The sequence below is a fragment of the Callospermophilus lateralis genome, chromosome 13, assembly GCF_048772815.1.
Source record: "Callospermophilus lateralis isolate mCalLat2 chromosome 13, mCalLat2.hap1, whole genome shotgun sequence".
In the NCBI taxonomy this organism is placed as follows: Eukaryota; Metazoa; Chordata; class Mammalia; order Rodentia; family Sciuridae; genus Callospermophilus; species Callospermophilus lateralis.
The window spans coordinates 78,485,943-78,508,595 of record NC_135317.1 but is presented as its reverse complement, the minus strand read 5'-3'; the positions used below and the strand labels follow the sequence as shown (position 1 = coordinate 78,508,595).

The window sequence follows — 22,653 nt, the reverse complement described above, 5'->3', positions numbered from 1 at the left end:
GGGGACCCCCTGAGGAAAGAGGAGGGGAAACAGCAGGACATCCAAAGAACAAGTCTGATTGGACCCACGCCTGCCTGCCTGCTTGTCCTCCTGCCCAGCGTCTGCCCCACGGCAGCCACCCTTTCCATCAGAGTCCCTCTGCCTGTATGCTGTAGGGCTCCATTTGGAACCAAAGGGCATCTAAAGGGTAAGGTTCAAGGTTGGAGGCCTCAGGGCCACAGGTGAGGGGAAAGAGCTGGGGCTGGGCCAGGGAGGACGGAGGGAGTCTAGGCCTCTGGCTGCAGAAGTTGGAGGAGGCTTCTGGTTGGGAAGTGAACTCTGCCTCGGGAGTTTATTTAAAATTCACGTAGTTTGATTTGGAGTAAGGAATGGGAAGTGAGGTGAAATGTGCCCCTTTGCTACTGCTGGGGGCTTAGCCCTTTGCCCAGCTGAAATTGAGGAGGAGGGTCTACTAGAAATGTGTGCAGGGACTTTGGGGAGGGCCGTGTGATCAGTCACACACCTGCTGTGTCTGTGTATCCACTCTCCAAGGATGCATCCACGGCCATTCCACACACATCTCTCTGTCCATCTGTACAACATGGGTGAGCTAAATAAATGAACATTCACACTCACGTGACCATCGCACATGGGCATGGTCACCAGTGTGCTCACACATACACAGATGTACAGATATTTAAGGAATTTTCTGGATGTGTCTACTTTCTTACAACACACAAAGAACTCTCTGATTTCTAGAAATAGGTTTGTAAAAAGTTGCCTCTTTCAATTTATTTTATGAACTAACATTCTTTACATCGCATGTCAAATTGTAAGTCCATGTCTCCAAACAGATGAGGTGCTCCTGAGAAGGGCCACACCATGTTCATTCTGCCCCTGCCAGAGGCAAGTCTAGTGCCAGGAACTTAACAAGGACCCCATACATGTTTGTTGAGTGAATGCATGATTGAGTGATCTCTAACACACACACACACACACACATACACACACACACACACACACACACACACACTACAAAAGACTCCTTGAGGTTGAGGGTTTCTCTAAATCTAATTTAGTGTCTAACTGTTATATTTTGAGTGTGCGGTTAAGGGAGAATATCTACACAGATGCACAAATGCATGCCGGGAGCGCTGGGAGGTGCATGGATAAAGGGCTTTGGTGAGTGTGTCTGTGATGAGGAATCAGGATTATGTGGGTGTCTGCATGTGCTGTATGAGATAACGCCAGTGTGGGTGTGTGGAAGAGGTGCTGGGGGTGCCCCCAGTCATAGCTCAGCCTTTAGGGAGCTTGAGCGTGGAGTGAAGGTGCTGAGTAAGCGTGCATGATGAATGGTGGGAAGGGGAGGAAGTTTGCAAGCCATTCCCATGAGTCTCAGACAGCCGCTCTTCCTCATGCGCACCCCCCAGGACGGGTGCTGCAGTGATTCCACCCAGTTCTCACCCCATTCCCACCCCCAGGCCCCTCATGAGGCTCTCCACGTTGTTCCTGAGCCTGCTGGCCTTGGTGCTGCAGGAGGCAGGGCCGGCTTCTCTCCCAGAGAAGGAACGGAGGAGGAGAGAGGAGCAGAGCCACTATGGAGAAAGTGATCCCTACTCGGAGCTGCATGTGGGGAGCAATATGGTGAGCCCCGATGACTACAGTGAGGTCATTGACCTGAGCAACTATGAGGAGCTGGCCGACTATGGGGACCAGCTGGCTGAGGTGAGGGACACGCAACTGACCATACCCTGCCAGACCAGGCCCCAGCCCCTCTCCACCTGCCCCATGATGCAGGCTTCTCAAGCCTCCAACTCTCTGTAAGGGGCATAGGACCCTCCATAGGACATTGTCACTTACATGATATTAAGAAAGAGAACACAAACCTCCAGTTAGAATATTGATGGCAAATTAGAAGGACCCCCCACCCCCTTAGAAGTCATGTGTCCCTCCCAGGCTGTCAGGTATGACAGTGTGCCTCATTGAGGTGAGGGTCAGCAAAGTCCTCATATTCTCCCCCAAAAGGAAATATCACCCGCATCTCTTTTCCTAGACTGTCCTCCAGTTGGAAGCCTCTGCTGTGGGTGCTGTGAGCCAGGTCAGCATGGAGGAGCACCTGCTTAGGGAATTGGGGGCCCAGGTGCTAGCTCTGCCTTAGAGCTAGCCTGTGAGCCAGTCGGTGAACTGGCTCCCTGATCCGAGTCCCTCCCCTCTCTCGGCCTCAGTTTCCTCATCTATCTAATGAAGACATGGATCTGATACTCTTTAAGGTCCTATCCTGGCTCACTCTTTGTGCTCTTCCTCTGTCCTCTTTCACAGTGACTCTTTGCAAGTTTGAGATGGGTCACTGAGGTTTCTAAAGCCCAAAGTTAGGTCCTTTGTGGGCAAAAGCCAGCCTGCTGTATGCTGTGTGCTGTGTCTCCAGGTTAAGGTAACCAGCCTGGCTCTTCCAACCAGGATCAGTCCCACCCAGAGCAAGGTGACTCCAAGGACAGCCTTGTCAAACCCCACGATGACCAAGCCTACTCTGCCAGGCCCACTGGGCTCCCCAGCTAGCCATGGTAAGTACACAGTCAAATGGTTATCATATCTAAAGGTCCAAGGTCCGGCAGCCATGACCCAGCACCAGGTGGTACCCAAGTGGAGTGTGGTCAGGAGTAGGAACAGAATATCAAGGCTGGTACCTAACAGCAGGAAGAGGAGGGGAGATAGCCATGAGGGGGCGGGGTCGGCTTTCCTAAACAAAGCAACTGCAAGCTTTCCCTATGCCCCAGCAGAGCCACCCTACCCTAATTAACAGCATCACTCGGGGAGCAAGTTGAGTGGTAATTAGATTAGAGACAATTAAAAGCCTGTAGAGAAGAATAAATAACTTTGTGGCTGTCATTGGCATGGGGGCAAATGAAGCAGTCACTGCTTTCAGCCTCACATTCACCTCCTTAGCAGACCCACCCCCTCCCCGTTCCCTCCCAAAGCTTTTCTGGAGCCAGGGATGCTGGTGTGGCCAGTGGAGAGGGCTCAGTACACTGCTGGGGACCAGAAACTGGGGCATCGGAAGGAAGCAGCTCATTCTGAGCCTGCTTGCACTTGGCATCCCTATTCTCAGGGTATTTGTGTGGGTGCTCCTGGGGGACTGGAGCATCAGCCAAGGCCTTTGGTCAGGATCCGTGACCTTGCAGAGCCATAGAAGCTATTAAACCCTTAAGAGACTGTAAAGAGCCTTAGCTGGACCTGCCATTCAAGGCCTTGGGATAAGAAGAGTCCTGGGGCCCCCTGCTTTACCAGTCCCGCTGGTCACTGTGGGCAGGGAACTGCTACTTCATCTTGGGGCTGTTACTGCTACCGTAGTGCTTCCTTGAATCAAGCTAATACTGACCTCACAGGAATTTCTGTCCTGCGAGAACAAGTGACAGAACCTCCCGTACGGTTCCGGGGCATGAGCCAATACAGTCTTCCCAACTTTTTAAAGGTGATCTGAGTTGGATGGACTGCCTTAGCCTCATGAGTGCCGGATACAGAGGTGGGGCCATGGACTGGGGCTAGGGGAGGGCTGTTTCCCAGTAGAAAATCGGGGTGCTGCTGCCATAAGAAGGGGAGATAGATGTGGCACGGGCATTGGCCAGTCCTTCTGGGCCTTACTGTGCTTCTCAGAGCCTCAGAGAACATGTCCAACTGCTCTTCCCAAAGGAAGCTGGCAGACCCAGCAACCAACCCCCGACTATTCCACTGAATTCTGCCTTTGTTTCATCTTTACTGTTCCTATTGAGACCAGAGAGGAGACCTATGGGGAAAAGAGGCCATTAGATATCCTAGAAGTGCTCACATAGACCCAGGAAAACCTACAAAAGACCAGGGTCTGATGAAAGTACTGAGTAGGAACTCAGAGTGAAGCTGACTGATTCTCTTAGGTTGAGGGCTGAGGGACAGGCTGAGAGCCATCAGTACCATCTGGGTGCATCAGGCCAATTGGTTCTAGACAGCAACCCACAGGCCATCAAGAGGACACGTGGCTCAGATACTCCCTGGGTCAAGAGCCACAGGCTTCAGAGGCTGAAGGGAGTCTGATCAGGGGTCTCCCTTTGTTCTGTCTTCCACCTGGGCCAGGCCTGCCCACCTGCCTGGTCTGTGTGTGCCTCGGATCTTCTGTGTACTGTGACGACATTGACCTAGAGAACATTCCTCCTCTTCCCCGGATGACCACCTATCTGTACGCCCGCTTCAATCGCATCAGCCGCATCAGGACCAGAGACTTCAAAGGGCTGAGTATGTAATGCCCTGAGAAAAAGGGAGAGGGGGCCACCAGGGTCATTTCCTTTGCATTTGGCCACATGGACAGTGACCAGATACTGTTCTCCCCCACCTGTGTTAGTCTTTTTTAAAAATATTTTTTAGTTGATGGACCTTTATTTATTTCTATGTGGTGCTAATGATGGAACCCAGTGCCTCACACATGCTAGGCAAGGGCTCTACCACTGAGCTTCAGCCCCAGCCCACCTGTGTGTTAGTCTTTCCCTTTTAGTTCTGTCTCTCCAGCTGTCAAAGGGAAAGATCCCCCAAGTCCTTCTAATTCCTTTCCTTGAAGAGTTTAAATGGTAGAAGTGTTCTTCTCATTTTTTCCCCCCACAAACATCTGGGCAGGGAAGGTGGGATGAAGCCAACATTTTCAGTATGTCCCAGCACCTGTAGCTCTGCTGGCCTCTGGACCAGATCATCCTCCACCTACTGATGCTGTTGGCTGCTCTAGGCCTCATGTCCTGCCTAGGATAGGAGACCCGGGCTCCACTCCGGCTTCCATTGCCAATCACCCACAGCCTGTCCAGCCTTGGTACCCATTGTGAAAAGTGCAGAGGGCTCAGTACGCTGCTGGGCACCAGGTGGGATGGGTCCAGAGATTCCCGGGCTACTTGGTTCTTGCCTTTCAGAGGTTTCTTCCAGTGGGATCCAAGGTGGGCAACCCAGAATCCAGGGAAAGGTATTGAGGAATCCGCGGGCTTTTCCAAGGGGGTCCTTTAGACTGTGATTTCTTCTGGTTTGGACCTACTGCAGGGAGAGAGGGATGGAGCAGGATACCCAGGCACATCCAACAGGGTGCAAGGAAAGATAATGTGTTCCAATATCTTTCTTTGTTCTCTCCCAATGTCCTTCAGCAAAACTGAAAAGGATTGACCTCACCAGAAACTTCATCTCCTCCATTGACAATGACGCCCTTCGCTTGCTGCCTGCCCTGCAGGATCTGATCCTCCCAGAGAACCAGTTGGTGGCTTTGCCCCTGTTGCCCAGTGGCATCGAGTTCCTGGATGTCCGCTTGAATCGGCTCCGGAGCTCGGGGATACAGCCTGAGGCCTTCAGGGTGAGTCAGGGACTCAGACCTCCACACGCCACCTGCCCCCACCCATATCATGTGTGGTGGACCCTCCAGGGTGTTCTGAGTCTAAAAACCCATGATTATTTTTTTATCCTTTTCTGTTTGTACTTTGGGTTGGAAGAAATGGATTCTGACTCAAAGAAAGGGAGTTTCATAGCATGCCATTCCAAGAGCCTCCTCGAATGGGACACCCAGTGCTATCAGGCCTCACGAGCCTGTTACTGGGAATGGGGGGCCAAAAAACAAGATCAATGCTAAGAAACCAGTCTTCCTGCTCCTCTGAGGGGCGTGTGTCTCCTGTCTTGGCTTCTTTCTCTGCTTCAACTCCATTCACCTCTCTGCACACCTGCATCCTCAGCACATTCCCAGGATCTGCTCCCCAAAATGCCAGACCCCACCCCCAAATGCCTTTGGCTTTGGCTTGCAAAAGTGCTAAATCTAACCCTAAATCCTAAGTATCATTTTCCCCAAAAAATCATCAACAAGTGATTGTCTATTATCCAGTTCTCAAGAGAGTCAATCCAATGAGTCCTTGGCTTTCTGTCTGTCTAGTTTTGATGGGAAGGACTAAGTTATAAGATGTGACTATGCCCTCCTGCGATTATCAAGAATACAAGTAACAATAAATATTGTTAAGGATGTGGGGGAAAAGGTATATTCATACATTGCTGGAGGAACTGTAAACTGGTGCAACCCCTCTGGAAAGCAATATGGAGATTTCTTAGAAAACTTGGAATGGAACCACCATTTGACCCAGTTATCCCACTCCTTGGCATATACCCAAAGGACTTAAAATCAATATACTACAGTGATGCAGCCACATTAATGTTTGTAGCAGCTGAATTTACAATAACCAAGCTATGAAACCAACCTAGGTGCCCTTCAACAGATAAATGAATAAGCAAAATGTGGTATATACACACAATGGAAAATTACTCGGCCATAAAGAAGATTGAAATTATGGCATTTTCTGATAAATGGTTGGAACTGGAGAATATCATGCTAAGTGAAATAAGCCAGTCCCAAAAATACCGAAGGCCTAATATTCTCTGATATGTGGATACTGACCCACAACAAGGGAGGGTGAGGAGGGGAAGAATAGAAGTTCATTGGATCAGACAAAAGGTAATGAAGAGAAGGGGGGGGCATAGGAATAGGAAAGACAGTAGAATGAATCAGATATAACTGTCCTGTGCTCATATATGAAGGCATGACCAGTGTCACTCCACGCCATGTACCACAAGAATGGGAAGTTATACTCCATGTATTATAACATGTCAAAATATACTCTAGTATCTAAAAACAACAAATTAAAAACATATGCCCCCCTGGGACAAGGTTAGGAAGAACAGAGGGTGCAGTTCCGCTGAAGAAGTGAAGCACAGTGTGGACAAGGCTGACCCCTGCATGCATACTGGCTGGAAATTAGGAATGGCCTTCAAAAGCCCATTACTCACTTGCCAGCCGTGTCTTCTTCATTTGGACTCACTTTCAGCCTCTGTCTGTCTCTTTTAAGTACAGTCATCAACACGGGGCCACATATATGATGGCGAACTTCTAAGACTGTCTCACCTAGTGACGCTGTAGCCTTTTTAGTTCATGTAAGTTCGCTCTGTGATGTTCGTACAATGGTGGAATTACCTGATGACACATGTCCCTGTCGTTCATCAATCGTGACTATGGTAGGCTCTTTTGGCAAACTGTTTAGAGGCACAGTGGTGCTCACCTGTAATTCCAGCAACTCGGGAGGATGAGACAGGGGGAGCGCAAGTTTGAGACTACCCTAAGTAACTTAGTTAGATCCTGTCTTGAAATGTAAAATACAAAGTGCTGGGGAGGTAGGTCAGAGGTAGAGAAGCTTGGGTTCAACCCTCAGTACCAAAAGAAGGAGAAGGAGAAGAAGAAGGAAAGAAGGAAGGAAGGGAGGGAGGGAGGGAGGGAGGGAAAGGAGAAGAGGAGGAGGAGGAGGAAGAGGAAGAGAAGGAGAAGAAAGGAAGGGAGGAGGAGGAGGGGGAAGAGGAGGAGGAAGGATGAGCAGAAATCAAATAAGGCAGCTGCCATTTTGAAACCGGGTGAAGGCACAGACTTTCCTGTTCTCTCCCCTCTCCCAAACACCTTCCACCCTCAGCCTTCTGGGTGCAGTGCTAATAGCCCTACTGCCGTGGGAACCAGAGCCCTCCCCTGGGGTGTCCTCAGGCCCCAGTCTTCCCATCTCAAAGTGAAGAGCCCCCGGGACTTGATGACCCAAGTCCAGCCCTGAGAAACAGCCTACTGTCTCCGTCCTGTTTCCTCAGTCCAGGGGAAGGCAGGGGCTTTGGAATCAGAGGGACCTGGGCTCATCCGGTGAGTCATCTCACCTCTTTGATCTTGTTTCCTCATCTGCAAAATGAGTTTAATGACAACTCCGTGCCACAATGGCCGCAGGATTTAGTAAAACAGCACTTACACAGAGCTCGGGCAGATGACATAGATAGTAGCTGCTCCATGAACGCTAGCTATCATTCTTCCTTGCTCTCTGAGCCCCCAAAGGCTTATCTCTTCCCAAATCCTTCTCCGACTGATTCTTGCCTGATTCTGAAGGTGCTCTCGCGCTCACACACCCTTGGTCTGGGTGTGCCTTGGATTTTCATTCTCTGACATCTCCCGAGCAAGCTCCACACATCTGCACTGGGGGAAAAATCCCTTCTGATGGCAGAGAAGAAGAGGCTGAGCTGAAATGTCCCCTGGTCCTTCCTCATTTTACCTTATCCCTGTCCATCCCCTGCTCCCCATAGCTGTCACTAACAGCCCCTGCCATGCCTCCAGCTGCTTGCACCTCAAAAACAGCAGCCCTGGATAGGTAGAGGTAGTGTAGTGTGCGTAAACTCCTTAAAGGTCCTAGCTCCCCCCTCCCACCACCAAAGAGCCCACTACAGAGTGCGGCACACAGCAGTAAACCCTGAATGAATGGAAGAGGGTCACCTGACCCTGGCGACCTCAGGAACCTCCTCACTGCCCACCAGCCTCCCATGCTCTTTGTGTCCCTGCAGGCACTGGAGAAGCTGCAGTTTCTCTACCTGGCAGACAACCAGCTGGATTCCATCCCCTGGCCTTTGCCTCTGAGCCTGCGCTCACTCCACCTGCAGGTGAGGAGCCTCAGCCACAGGGAGGTTGCAGCCAGTGCAGAGGGTGGACAGCAGATAACAGGGCAGGGGGCCCCATAAGGCCTGGGCATCAGAGGTGTGTGGGAGACATGGTCTCGTCTAGATGGTTGTCCATGGCTCCAGTTTGATTTTCTCTGTCTCTTCCTTTGAAAACACTCCCTCTCCTCTACCTCTTCATCTTGTCTCATCCACCTGCCTTTCCTCCTCCCTTTTCCTACCTCCTGTTTCTCTTCTTCTCTTCCCATCACTGCCTCCTTCCTTCCTTCTCCCTCCCATCCTTCACCCCTCTTAATCTCTCCCACCTCTCTCCCTGCTTGATACTCTCTTCTCACCCCTCGTTGTGTGGTCTGGGCTCTGGTGCCTCGGTTTCCCCAAGTGCACCGGAAGGGCAGGGCTGGTGGGAAGGGCTGGTGGCACCTTCAGTGCTGCCTGGGGCCAGCGCGTCTGGGAGGGTACTCAGCTGCTGTGCGTTCTTTCCAGAATAATATGATAGAGACCATGCAGACAGACGCCTTCTGTGACCCTGTGGAACACAGACACACTCGCAGGCAACTGGAAGACATTCGGCTGGACGGGAACCCCATCAACCTGAGCCTGTTTCCCAGTGCCTACTTCTGCCTGCCTCGGCTCCCCATAGGCCGCTTCACCTAGTCTGTCCCTCCCTCTCTTCCAGATAGGAGCCCTTGAAGGCCCCCAAGGCCACTTAGAAAATCACCTGTCTAAACAGTGGTCTTTAGCCCAAGCATTAGAGAGCCTCATGCTCCAGTTGCAAAAATCACCACCTTACTCCCCCCCCACCCCCCCCCACGTGCACACACACACACACACTCACACACACACATCAGTGTCCTTCAGTAGCCAAATTTGCATTTCTCCCTCCTCTTTCTTTAACACCTTATGGCTGCTGGCTCAGGAACTGCAGTGTCTGCAGTAGAGATCTTCTCCATGTTCCCCATCCCTCCCATCCACACGGAATGCCAGGAAACCCATGAAGGAGGAGGAGGAGAAAGAGGAGTTCAGCGAAATGAAGCAGAGGACGGAGGGGGAAGAAGAGAGGTGGGGGAAAACAGTCGTGTGCTGGAACCACTCTTACTAACAACGAGGCTTGCAAGACTAAATTTTCCAAACCAGTTATTAAACACAGTCATTATGAAAAATTATATTCTATAACCTCACAATTAAACATATCACATCAAAATACATAAATGTAGTAAATACTCAAAACTCACTGCTTCTCAATTATTTTACTATTAATCACACTCCTGAAGTTATTTGTGTGAGATATTGGTGTGGTAGAGATTTCATACAGTGATGCACTACTGGGCAGCTTTTCCCAATTCCTTGTTTGGTGACATCATTTCGCTACTTGATGTTGGCCATGGTAAAAGATTTTTAAAATGCTACAGATTGGGCGGGTTTTGTTGTTGTTATTGTTTACTTATTTATTTATTTTTAAGAGAGTTGGTTGCTCAAGCTTTCCAGAACATCAAAGAAAAGAAAAAATAAAGCCGGTGGCGCATGCCTGCAATCCCAGCAGCTCAGGAGGCTAAGGCAGGAGAATTGTGAGTTCAAAGCCAGCCCCAGCAATTTATCAAGGTCCTAAGCAACTCATCAAGACCCTGTCTCTAAATAAAAAAAATTAAAAAGGGCTGGGGATGTGGCTCAGTGGTTAAGCGCCTTGGGGTCCAATCTCCTGTACCAGAGAGAGAGAGAGAGAGAGAGAGAAATAGCTATTTAAACTATCCATTCCTTACCCCTACACTGCCCTACTCAGGGTGAGTAGGGTTTCTGTGGAATGTTCCTTAAAATATTTTTTAGTACTGGGGATTGAACCCAGAGGTTCTTTAACACTGAGTTACATTCCCCATCCCTTTTTATATTTTATTTTGAGACAGGGTTCTGCTAAATTGCCTAGGCTAGCCTCAAATTTGTGATCCTCTTGCCTCAGCCTCCCAAGTCTCTGGGAGCCTTCCTTAATTTCTTGCTCTTCCTAGGCTGGGATCTGCTGTTAAATTTGGAGGGAGCCAATCAGAAGATGGAGAGCTGATCCAACTCTTTACCTGGACACCTCTTGATAGCCTGACCTTTTCCCAGCCTCACCTGCCAGTCTCTGAGCTTGGCACGACTCGCTGGTTCCTGGCCATGGTTGTTGCCATCCTTCCCAACCTCCTGCATGTTCAACCACCAGAGGGCAGCCTTGTGCAGAGATAAATAAATAAACAGAGTAATTACTCACCTGCAGCCTTTTGGAGGCTGGGTGGAGCCTGCTGTGCTAGGAGGCTGGGAAGAAGGGAGCCATTGTTTCTTGAATAGTAAGTGGGGATGGAGGTTTCCCCCTTTCCCTGCTTCTCACAAGGAGCCACTGGGCAGGGAGGGTGTGATGGATGGTGTTGGGCATCAGGTTTTGGCTGAGGCATAGGGCAGGCATGGTGCAGGCAGAACCTTTACTCATTGGGCAAGGGTTTTATGGAGCACCTACCTGCTGGATGCCAGATACTGTTACATGTTGGTGACAAGATGGTGTGCAACAGAGACATGCTCCTTTTCCTCACAGAACTTAGACTCTAGCACCAAAGACAGGTATTGAACAAATAATCCCACAACCATCCACACTGTTCAACTCCGGGTCAGTGCTATAAAGGGAAGCTTGCAAGAAGGGGACCAAGTCTAAGGGTCTGGAAGACCTCCGGGCACAATTGACATTAAAGCTGAAAGCAAAGATCAAGTAGGAGTTAGTCAAGCCATGGGTTGCCAAGGCAACCACTCAAGGTCCCAGGTGGTCCTTGAGTCTGGAGGGACAGGTGTTTCTTGTGGCCCACATGGAAAAGAACCCCATTTATCTACCTCCCCCACCCTTGTCGAGCACCTCACCAAGCACTTTGGATCCTCACAACAACCCTATAAGAAGTCAGGGATCTATTATTCACATTCTTCAAATGAAGAAATTGAGAACTAGAAAAGATAAATCACTTCCTGTCAGTGGGAAGTCTTGGAAGTAGTAGGAGGTGCCCTTATGCCTTGGCTGAGGAGCACGCCTTCTCTCCTGGAGACTGGAAGGTACTAGCGCACCTCACCCCATGGGAGGACTAGGCAGGCCTTTTAGATTGTGAGCTCTCACTGGCTCCCAAGTGTGTGCCTGTAGAATCTGTGTGTGTCTAGCTTTCTCAGTCTCTCCCCCCCCCCCCTCTCTCTCTCTCTGTCTTGTCCCCTAGTCCTATTCTCTTCCAAGCCCCATATCTCTTTCACATCCTGCTCTCTTGGATTATGAAAAGGCCTAAGTCAGAACAGCTGAAGGCCTCAAGATTCTAAATTGAAAGAAACCCTCCATTGAGATTTTCCAGAACTGGGGCTCCTGGGTGGGAGAAGCTGTGTGATGCCCGGATGCCCATGGTGGATCTGTACATACAGAAAGTCATCAGCTCCTGCTCTGCTGTAAGGGAAGGGGACTAGCAATTCCAGGGCTCATGGAGTTTGCCGGGCACTGCAGTGAAAACTCTGTGTACCTTGCTTCATTTATCCCGAGGAGGACCCTAGACAGTAGGGTGCTTGTCTCCCTGCTGCAGAAGAGGAAACCGCTTGTGAAAGGAAGCAGCCACATTCAAACAGCAAAGAAGCAGCAAGGCTGAAACCCAAACCCAGGTCCATCTGTCAGGTGTCCAAAGTCCTGCTCTTACACCATACCCTGGGGTGGGCGCTGGGTTCAAGTGCAAGTCAAGAAGGCAGCTGCCACTGTGTCTTCCTGGGCCCTTCTGTGCTCTGGGGAGGGCTTCCCCAAGGCTGTGCCTCTGCAGCTGTCCCCTGACTAATCCCCCATTTTTGGCTAGGAAGCCCAAGGAACAGAAAGCATGCCCTTGTTGGCTGTCTCCCTGAAGAAATTCTACACAGAGCATCTGTCCCTCACCCTGGGGAAGGGTGGGGACCAGCTCGCTCCCAGCAGCTGTTACATCTTGGTCTGATGTTAAGGAGGAAGGCTCATATTCCACAGGATGGAGGGAGGGTTGGGCCACAGCAAGGCAGTGGGGAGCCCCTCCCTGTCCAGGGGAATGGGGAGAATGTCGGGGAGGGTGGGGCCGGCCACACTGGGAGAAAATAAGAATGGAGCTGAGGAGGGGACCGCAGGGTCCTGTCAGGCCCGGCACACTCCAGCAAGCAGTGGGTTTGCTTAGGATCTCCCCCTTCCAAGAACCAGACTTGCCCAACCTCGTTAATCCAGGTCCCCAATTTCTCCGCAGCAGTGGGAGAATAAGTCTGCAATGACCCCCTTGCACCTGCCCGCCCTCAACTCCACAGTCCTCGGTCACCCTGAAGCTCCCAGAGCAAGGCCCAGGGCTGGGGAGGAAATGGAGGGCGGAAGGGCTGCTGGAGGGGTTGGAGCTCCAGAGCTTTCCTCGCTCTGACCTCGCCTGGACTTCCTTCCTGCTTCCTCTTCCCTTAGGTCTCCTCCCAGAGAACAGTCATCTCTTTCTCCTGTGCTGTGCGAATTTGCACTTTAAGAAGCTCTTTTACATAAGGGATCTGATTCCATAGTCCTAACTCTGGGGGGGAGGAATTATCATCCCTACTGTATAGGAAATTGGAGGCTAAGAGAAAGATGACCAACAACAGGTGACATGAAAACCAGGCGGGTGGGGTTGGTCACTTCTGGGGCATTCCTACCAGAGAAAAGGGAAACCCCATCTCCAGCGCCTGGAGCCGTGGATTAGCAGCCCCTTAAGCACATTTTCTTCTTGTGTTTTGTTTTTGTGTGGATGAGGCAGTGTCTGGCGTGACCCCAGGGCCTAGCGCATGCTAGGCAAGCCCTCCACCTGTCCAGCACCGGCCTGGAAGCACTTTGAAAAGCAAGCACTGAGAAAGGCATCCCCCAGGCTGGGAAAGCCTGATTTGGTGACCCCAGCTGGATCGGGGCCTGCATCCTCAGGGATCTCAGCCTGGGAAAAACCCCGGGCTCAAGGACACACCACCCCATCTCTCCTCCCCCCGCATGCTTGTGTCTGTGGACTTCTGACTTTGTCCAGGAGGGAGGCAGACAGACATGAGGCAACCAGTCGGGCTCTGCCAGTCTAGATCCTCCTTCCTCCAGCCTACCCCCCCACAACCCAGCTCCACCGCCAGACACCAGCTCAGTGAAGCCTCTTTCCTCTCTCAAGGTTGTCTCTGGGCTGGCCCACAGACTCAGACTCCAGCAGCTCAAGAGCTTCCCTCCTGGCTTGGATGAGAATCTCTGTGTGGCAGGAAGGTGCCTGTTCACTTCACCATGTCTCCTTGTCCCCACCCCCAGCCCTCCAAGGTGACAAAGCATCAGAGGCCTCTCCTTCCCACCTCACTGCAATGAGGCCAGTCTAGCCCTTCCAGACATGTGGCACTGGGCAGGAGTGAGCACCCCTCCTGAACATGCACCCCCTGCATGCCCCGCCCTCCTATGCCCCAGACACTGGAGCAAATGGCTTTTCTGCTGCTCCCATGCCACTGGTCCGACTCAGCCTTCAGACTCAGGAGGGAGTGGAAGTGCTTTACACTGTGGCCACCTGCAAAGGGACTGTGAGCAAGGGAGTGAGCACTGGAATGAGAGTTCAGACTCCTGAGTTTGACCACCTGGGGCTCTGCCTGCTCATGGGACATGTGTCAAAAATCAGCACCTTTCTGGTGAAGCTTTCTGTTGCTCAAAGCCTATCCAAGCCCCAGGGGTATGGTGCCTGGCCCTACCCTGTTATATTTCTTGTCTGAGAACAAAGACCAAAGCCTCTCCTACCTACTGTCCTCTGTAGCACAAACCCACCTGCTCAAAGAGATAACTGATGGTGATGGAGAGCAAGACAAGGGATGAGACCTAGACAAATGGGTCTATTTCAAGTCCAGGTTCTGATCCAAACTCATCAGCACATTGGCCTTCCAGCTGGCTTAGCTGCAGACCTTCCTGCCCCTTCTCTGATCCACAGAGAAGAGGGAACAGCCCAGGCTCTCCACACCCATCCTCAGCCATCCTGACACTAGAGGTAATAATACTTGAATGCAGTCGTGGAGAAGGGGACCCTTCCCTCCCGGGGGCTCCATGCCACAGGGCAGGTACCTAGAGCCCAGCACCGGCACAAGCAGTGGTGCCCCTCTTGGGGTTCTAAGAAAACCTTCAAGGGGCCTTGCCCTCAGGGATACGCAATCAGGGAAAGAAGCCTCTGGCCTTGGAGGGTGCTGGGGGTAGAGGAGCGGTGGGGAGGGGTGGGCAGAGAAGAGGTGGGGACCACTGGTGGTTCATGAGGTCCTTGGCTCTGGATAATCCTGACAAACACAAGTCCAGGAAGATGCAAACAGCTGCTATGCTGGGAATGTTCTGCAAGATAGGAAGGCGTTAAGCAGTTATCCAGATGTTTCAAGTTAAAGCACCCTGCAGAGGAGGAGGAAAAATGTTGTCTTTCCAAACCCAAGTCTTTCAAATCAGCTTGTACTTGGGATGAAATCACCTTGCCAGGAAAGAGCTGGCCCTTTGAAGAGATCTGTCTGAAATTTTGGTCTTTTTTAAAGTCAGTGGATTAGACCGTTGTCCCTACAGAGATTGTAGAAGGTTAGAAAGATAGGAAGAGGCAGAAATTCAACATTCCAAAGAATCGGAGAGTCCTTAAGTCCTTTGATCCATGCCCCTGTGTGCAGGCAGGCCTTTACCAAGTGCAGATGGCAAGGTCCTCTCTGGTTTAAGACAGGGCCAGAAGTCCAGGATGCAAAAAACTACCCTACCACTATTTTTAAGACACTGTGTGCCTTGTGCTAGCCCTTAGCCTTGCATGCACGAGCATGTTGTATAACCTCCGTAGCGGTTTAATGAGATGGGCACTGCCCCAATGTGATAGAGGAACTCAAAGAGGTTAAGTTCTTTGCCCAAGGTCATGCAGCAAGTAAGAGGCAGAAGGAAAGTTCAGGCTGGTGTGTCCGTAAAGCCCTCCAGCCCTCCTGGATTGGAGCTGGGTGTCTGGCATGCGTACTAAATCCTGTTTCACCTCACACTTCCCATGGGAACTTTGCTCAAAACATTCCCTGTAAACATTGTGCAGACCAGCTCCGTGGCACAGGTCAGGGGCAGACCTGCTACAGAAAACTGACCATAAATGTCCCCTTCTCCACTCCTCTCTAAGGTCCCCCAACTATTGGCACTGGCCATCTGGATTTCTCCTCCAAGGCTCTCCAGTCTGGGTCTCCCTTCCCACACCCCCTCTCTTCCTATCTATTGTCTCGGAGCCCAACTTCTTGGCTTCTGTGCTCCTATTCACCAGCTTCTTTCCACTTCTCTAACCCTGAGCACAATAGACATCTTCCTGCTTATTGGTAAACAGAATCACAGCAGGTCCAGCAGGGCTATTCCAAGCCAGGTTTGGGGTCCCCAAGGAGCCTCTCTTACTGTGGCTTCCCAGTGGGGACATGAACTCCTAGAGAGGTGGCCTGGCCCACCCCTGCCTCTCTGCTGCCTGTGCCCTCCATCCTCCTGGATTATAGCTCATGGAGAAAATGAATATAGGTCCACACACGATGCTTCTTTCCTACCATGGGGTCCAGGAACTGCCCACTCATGTCTTCACTGGAACGTGGAAGGAGAGGCACAAGTACCGTCACCACCAAGCAAGTCCACACCACCCTGCTCCCAGGGCGAGGGCTGGGGCGTAGGTGGTGTTTTCCCAGTCACTTCTCTGAGATCCTGCAAACATGCAGGGAAGGAGGAGGTTGCTGAGAAGCAGGAGCCACCCAAACGCAGCAGGCAGCCTCAGTACCCATGTCTCGGAGGTTACAGGGGAGCTGCTAATGCTCCGCCAAGAAGATCCTCTACTTTACTTGGAGCCTTAGTTTCAGTTTTCTGAGGAGAAACCCACCCACCAAGAGATTTCCAGCGATTCAGACCCTCCAGAGACCTTCCTTGATTCTTTGAACAGTTCTAAGTGCCTAGCACAGGAACCTCATAAAGGCAAGCAAGTTCTCCTCCCAGCGGGACAACAGAGTAAACAAACAATAACAGATAAACAATAGATTTCAGATAAGGACCCATGCTAGAAGGGACCATGGCAGAGACATGCAACCTTCTCAGTGGGAAAGGAGCAACCAGCAAAATGTGATCTCCAGGCAGCAGGAACAGAAGGTGCAAAGGAGCCCCCCTCCCCGACCGTGAGCAGCCAGAATGGGGTTGGGGTGGGTCAGCGAGGCAGCGGGCCCTGAATCTGAAGGTCCCCTAGGATTTTATGGTAAGTGCAGTGGATCCTTCTTGGAAAAACTCAAATGATCTCAGCCCCCTCTCTCCCAGTTAGTCATGCTAAAAACACAGGCAAGAGGGATGGGAGCATGATTCACAAACCGGAGGGTGACAGTGACCAGAGCGAATATAACCTAAATTTAAGGAGGAAGAATCTGTTGCTTGGCTACCAGGCCTGGGGATGGTAATGGGTAGAAATGGGAAGCTGACGTGGAGAAGGGAGAGACCCCAGGGTGTGGGGAGGCTGAGACCAGGAAGCCCTCCTGGGTTCCTGGACGGAGAGTTTCAGCAGCTTCCAGGAGGCGCAGGACTTTGACGGGAGGGTGGCAGGGAGTGTTTTTAAGGGAGTCCAGTCTCTGGTAATTTGCCCTGGGTCACAGTCTCAAAAAGACTCCCACAGGGGCTTGGCTGCATCTCGGAGCTTCAGAGTCATGTCAGTCCCCTTCGGACAGGTACCAGCAGGAAGGCTTTGCCTAAAAATGAGGGCTACAGGGGAAGCAGAGGAGGCCCGACTGCCCTACTCTGTGGGGACTGGACCTCCTTGGACGGGTCACAGTCCTGCTCCAACAGTAACCTGCTGAGTGGTCTCAGGCTAATCCTTCCTCCTCTTTCTGTCCTGTGGCCAGAGTGGATTGGATTCCATCATCTGGGAAGGGTCAGGCCCAGGAGTCCACATGTGCTTTGGCTTTCTTAATGGGGGAGGATATTCAGGGACCCGGGGAGATGGGCTTAGAGATCAGCTCTTGACCCCAGAAGTGGGCCCCAGAAGCCAGCCCCTCCCTAGACCACCTCCCAGAGATCAGGGCTGCAGGGCCTAACCACCAGCAGCCAGCCCTGCTCTCCTTAGCAGTAAGGGAGAAAGGAAGGCCCCCCCACTCCTGCTTCCCGTGCACCGAAAAAATAAAAAATAAAAAGCTTCCCAGCAGAACAGCAGAGCCGCCAAGCAGCCAAGCTTTGCTTCCGCCACATTAGAAATCAGCAAGCAGCGGAGTCTGCTCTCCTCCCCCACTGCCTCTCTCTCCTCTCTCTTTTCTTCCCCCTCCTCTCCTCGCTTACTCTGGCCTCCCCGCCACCTATCAGAGTCAAGGCCACCTCCTGGGAAGCCCAGAGGGTTTCTCATCAAATCAGCATTTGTCATAAGGAAAACAGGTTTATCTTCCTCACTTTGAGAAGGTGTCAGCGGTGGCAGTGACGGTGGCGGGTGGCAGCAGCAGCAATGCAAAGGGTGCTTTGTAGATTCAAAGCTTCCCCCCTGCGGCTGAATCTGACACTGTCTTCCCTTTACCTCGCAAGCTGCTCCTCTGGCCTCCTTCTCCCGCCACCCTCTTTACCCTGACCTATGAGCCTTTGCTTACAGACCTGTCCGCTCCTAGTTCTTCCTTCCTTCACTTCACTACCCTCATTCAGTAATTGAGAGTCCTTCCTTTTGTGTGCCAGGAACAAGAGGTGCTGAGGATATGAGACACAGGGGGAGAGGGGTGTGCATGGATACATGAATAAACCATAAAAATACAAAGCAGTCACCGTGGCGACAGAGGTGTGCACACACACACACAGCCTTGCTGTGGCACCAAAGGGAACAGTCAGTCCACGTGGGTGTAGAGATCAAAGTAAATGTCCCAAAGGCGGGGATGCTGGAGCAGGGATCCCAGGCCATTAGGAGCTCCTGGGATCCAGGGTTGGTGGGTGGATGTCACTCCGGGCCAGGGGCTGCAGAACCAAAGGACCTTAGCACAGAGGAGTAAGAGCGGGTGGCAGGAGCAAAGGCAGAGCCCCTGCACTTTTCCTGACGTTGGGGGTTGGGATGGGAAGAATCAAGTGGGCATTTGGGAAGTTCTGGGAAAGCTGATTTTAATGAGGACAAGCCTGCAGTCATTGGTTAGGAGGTTGATGCAGTGGAATTTGAAGACATAAGATATGAGTTCTGGGTGAAGAAAACGGTAGCAAGGTTGGATGAGAGAAAGTGTAGGAGGCACAGAAAGAACCATTAAGGGGAAGAACTGGCAATGGTTTCACAGATGTGGGACTCTTCCGCAGAGGAACCAGCTGGCTCCCAGGGAGGGTGTGAGAGGGCTCCTGAGCACCCCCTGCAGAGAGGCCAGGCAGAGGGCACTGCTTGGGAGGAACAGGGACAGGCCTGGGGAAGCCACAGGGGCATGCGAGCAGAAGAGAAACTGAAGAGAGAGCCGCAGCAGAAGAGACCAGCCCGGCACCGTAGGGAACGCCTGTAATCTCAGCAACCTGGGAGGGAGACTGAGGCAGGAGGATCACATGTTTGAGGCCAGCCGTGGTAACTTAGCAAGACCCTATCCAAAAAGAAAAAAAGAGAGAGAGAGAGACAGACAGACAGACAGACAGACTAGTCACCCACAAAGAAGGAAAGGGAAGGGGCAGTAGATAAAGAAGGAAGGGGTTGGGGCAACCCTCACTCAGAGGAGGATTTTGCAAACTGTCTTTTGATGTGGAATGACGCTCGTCTTGGTGACTGTGCATGTGCAGTCTGGGCTCACTGCTGCCTTCATAGACTGAGGACAGCCTCACTGCTCACCTCCTGGGTCCTCCTGGATGTGAACTGCTCTTCATTTTGCCACTCGTCATCAACACAGTGACCTTTCTATCCTGGTACCCACTAGGTATAAGTGGCCGTCCAACCCTCTAGCTGGGCTGTCTCCCCCGGAAAAAGCCTTTGTGCTCAGAAGATTCCCAGTCTAACGCAGAGGGTGTGTGCAAAATCCCCACCCATTGAAAAGCAACAAACAAGTAACACCGACACAGGAACACACCTGCCATGAAGTGAGCACACGCTAAAGGAGAGAAGAGAAGCCTGGGAAAGGGAGCAGAGACACCCTCTCAGGCATCCGCTCTGGCTCCGGAGTGCCATGACCCATTGGGATGCGATGCCCATAATTCAGAGCCCATCAATCCTGCAGGGCCTGGTGCTCCGACCCCTTTGAAAACCTCTCTCTTCTCTGACAGCTGAGCCCTTCTCCTTGGAGGCCTGGGGCGGGGAGGTTTCTCTGTAGATGTGCTCTGGGGCTCTGCAGCCAGCATGATGGATGAGAAGACAAGAGCAGCTCAGGGCAGCTAAGGCCAGAGGGGCCGAGAAGGGAGAGAAATACGATGGCAAAGCAATTCAGAACAAGAGGGACACTGGGGCCCGGCTGGGGGCAGGGGAGCTGGATCCCTCTCTGTCATTTCTGTTAGCCTGTCTCTCTCTCTCTCTCTAACTAGGTCCTCGGTCCTGTGACTCAAATGACACAGAGAGGTTGAGGCAGCAGAGAGGGGAAGGTGAACCAGATGTTCACCGGATCGTCTCTTCCTTCTCTTCAGGGCCATGGATTTGGGGTGCAGTGAAGAGTTCCTTACCCGCAGCCACCCCTGTTCCCTGCCCCAGTGCCCCAATGCCCCAGAAACAGGCTGTGGCCTGGCTGTCTTGGCACAGATACAGGATCCATTCAACCTGGTTCTCACGGGTATAGGACACAGACACCGAGGACAGCAGCTAGCAGAGGGAAAGGGACATTTCCTGGGATGCAATCCAATCCAGACTCCAAACCAGGGATCGAGGTAGAACAGAACTGCAGCCGCTCTCTCCAGGAGCCGAGCTCTGCCATTTCGGCTGCTTGGCAGGCTTGGCAGTCCGGAGGTGTGACGGGCAAGCCTCAGCCTACTCTTCCCCAGCCCCTGAATTCCATTTGTCCAGACCTTCCATGTGCTCACAAGACAACAGGGAAGCTGACAGAGTATTACTGTCCTCCCACTCACTCCCCGTCAGCTGCTGGGGGTGGGGGAAGAAAGAAAGAGAAAGCCATGGCAGCCCCCTCCCTTGCTAAGCTGCTAACGTGACAGGATGCTGGGCGTAGGGGAGGGGCGCCCGGGGGCTGGGGAGGCTGGTGTTATTGGTCTCTCCTACCTAACATATTGAGAATGGCTTCCTTATTGGTTGGGTCTCCGAACTGTCTCTCTTTCCGGAAGTGAATATGGAACAGTCAGAATTACAAAGCGTCTCAGGGCTGGGGACCCCACTTCCTGTGGTTCCCTTACTCCTAGGTATGGGGGTTATATTGACAAACATGTGCTCATGTTGATACTCTGGGGTGAGAGTCGTGGGGAGTTACATTGGCAGTGAGAGCCACAGTCAGCCAGGCAGGGAGGGGAAGGAGCTAGGGCCACCATGGGCTGGAAGTTTCCTTGGAGGAAGTAGAGGGTGCACTGGCGTGGGCCCCTCTTCACCCGCTTAGCGACCCAGCTCTTGTGGGCTGGGTGACCCATGGAGTAGGGTCCCACACAGACAGCTGCTGAGTGCAAACTTCTGCGTGTTGGGGCTGTGCCTTGCCCATAGTCATGGCATGATGCAAATCTCTAGAGAGCATGACAGGCCATTGACAGCACGTGGTTCTGAAGGTGGAAAGCAGAAAGACTGTTGCTAGGGTGGGCTGGCCTTTCCTCTCCTCTTCCTCTTCCTTCACAGGCCGCTGCTGATCCCTCACTCCTGCCCATCTCCCCCTAGCTCTCCTCCAGCCCCCCAGACATGCCTCAGTTCAGGTCTGGTACATCCTCTGGGTCCCTAAAAAGAACAGGAATCCTCCCTTGGGGATCTGGTGCCCAGGATGATGACCATGATCAGGTAATGGTCAGATAAGCCAGAGGGAAGCAGCTGCCTGGACACAGGCAGAAGAGCCTCGCCCAGGTGCCAGCCAGGGCCTAGAAAGCCCAGAGCATCTGGGCCACATTTGTCCTGCGGAGCTCCAGAGGCAGGCTGCATAGACTCCACCCTGCTTGCCCCTCCAGTGCTTCCCACTCTCTGCCTGCTCCTGCCCCATGCCCTGGGCCCGGACCAGGCTCTTGCGGAGGGGGTGGGGCAGCCATGGAAGCCTGACTGTGGAGACAAAGCCTGCAGAGGCTTCTCCACTCACTTTTTCACACTCCTGCAGTTTGTTGGCACTCTCTTCTTTCCAAGCCAAGAGGCCACAGGTCTCCTGGCGCGGGCCCTCCTTTTGCTCCGTCCAGGTCTCTGGGACCATGGCTATGCTTCCCTCCCCTCCAAGTGTCCCACCTGCCCTTGCGGGTTTCCCTTAACCCTACCTGGTTTTGTGTACACCCTTCCTTTCATGCTGGACCCCGGTTAATACACATCTTTCACCTTCTCTCCCCATATGTAGAAAAGCTGCCCTGATTGCAATCTTTCCCAAAATATGGCCTGGGTTGTTAACTCCTGCAGGTGAACCTGGGTTTGAGTCTTAATCCTGCCACTAGGTAGGTTATTCTTCTTGTGTTTTACCTTCATCTGGAATATGGGGGTACGACCCCTTCTCAGGCTGTTATGATTAACTTCAGTAATGTGCACACACATGGTGCTCATTATTTAGCACACAGAACCCAACAAACAGAAGCTGTTGTTGTGCTCTAAGAGAAGTGCGACATGCCTTAAGCTCTCCTTCTTGGAGCCCTTTGGGACCCAGCCAGCAGTCATGGTTATCAAGATGTGGGGCTACTCCAGGACCCTGGTATTCTTTGGACAGTTCCTGGAATGTGGATCCCAGTCCTCCTCCTGGAGTCGCCCTCCTTCCTGAGAGTTCCTTCTCAGGAGACCTCCACCCTCTCTTGGGTGCCATCAGAACAGCCCAAGGGTGCAGGTGGGGGAAGGGCAATGGACAAAGATCCTTTGTACTGAAATCCCAATGGGCAAGGGCAGGGACCTAGGCAGCCCGCCTCTCTGATGCATTTCCAAGTTTCACTTCATGCTCATTATCATAACCAAGATCACAATGCTGGCTCCCTTCACATCTGTGGTATCAGCTTGCAGTGACTCATTGCCAAGTCTCAGGGCGTATTAGGAACCACCACGTGGATCCAGATGCGTCACTCCTTGGGGCTGGGAAGCAAGGACTGAAGCCTGAGGCCTTCAGAGAGCTGTAGCCCCAGCAACATCTGACCCCCCC

At 52.2% G+C, this 22,653-nt stretch overlaps 1 protein-coding gene across 1 annotated transcript; it reads left to right on the top strand.

The window, feature by feature from the left end:
- Nucleotides 1-1,467: 1,467 nt before the first annotated feature.
- Optc (opticin) lies at nt 1,468-9,138 on the top strand. Its single transcript, XM_076832024.1, has 6 exons — nt 1,468-1,704; nt 2,405-2,540; nt 4,084-4,242; nt 5,127-5,329; nt 8,374-8,469; nt 8,968-9,138. Exons 1-6 carry the CDS (start codon nt 1,468-1,470, stop codon nt 9,136-9,138), a joined length of 1,002 nt encoding a protein of 333 aa, XP_076688139.1.
- Nucleotides 9,139-22,653: the final 13,515 nt, after the last annotated feature.

What these genes read in the sequence shown, in the direction of transcription:
- Optc (XM_076832024.1), top strand. Translation starts at nt 1,468, where the DNA reads ATGAGGCTCTCCACGTTGTTCCTGAGCCTGCTGGCCTTGGTGCTGCAG. An exon ending in ATGGGGACCAGCTGGCTGAG is followed by an intron (nt 1,705 to 2,404) that starts GTGAGGGACACG and finishes CTGTGTCTCCAG; the next exon opens with GTTAAGGTAACCAGCCTGGC. An exon ending in GGGCTCCCCAGCTAGCCATG is followed by an intron (nt 2,541 to 4,083) that starts GTAAGTACACAG and finishes CACCTGGGCCAG; the next exon opens with GCCTGCCCACCTGCCTGGTC.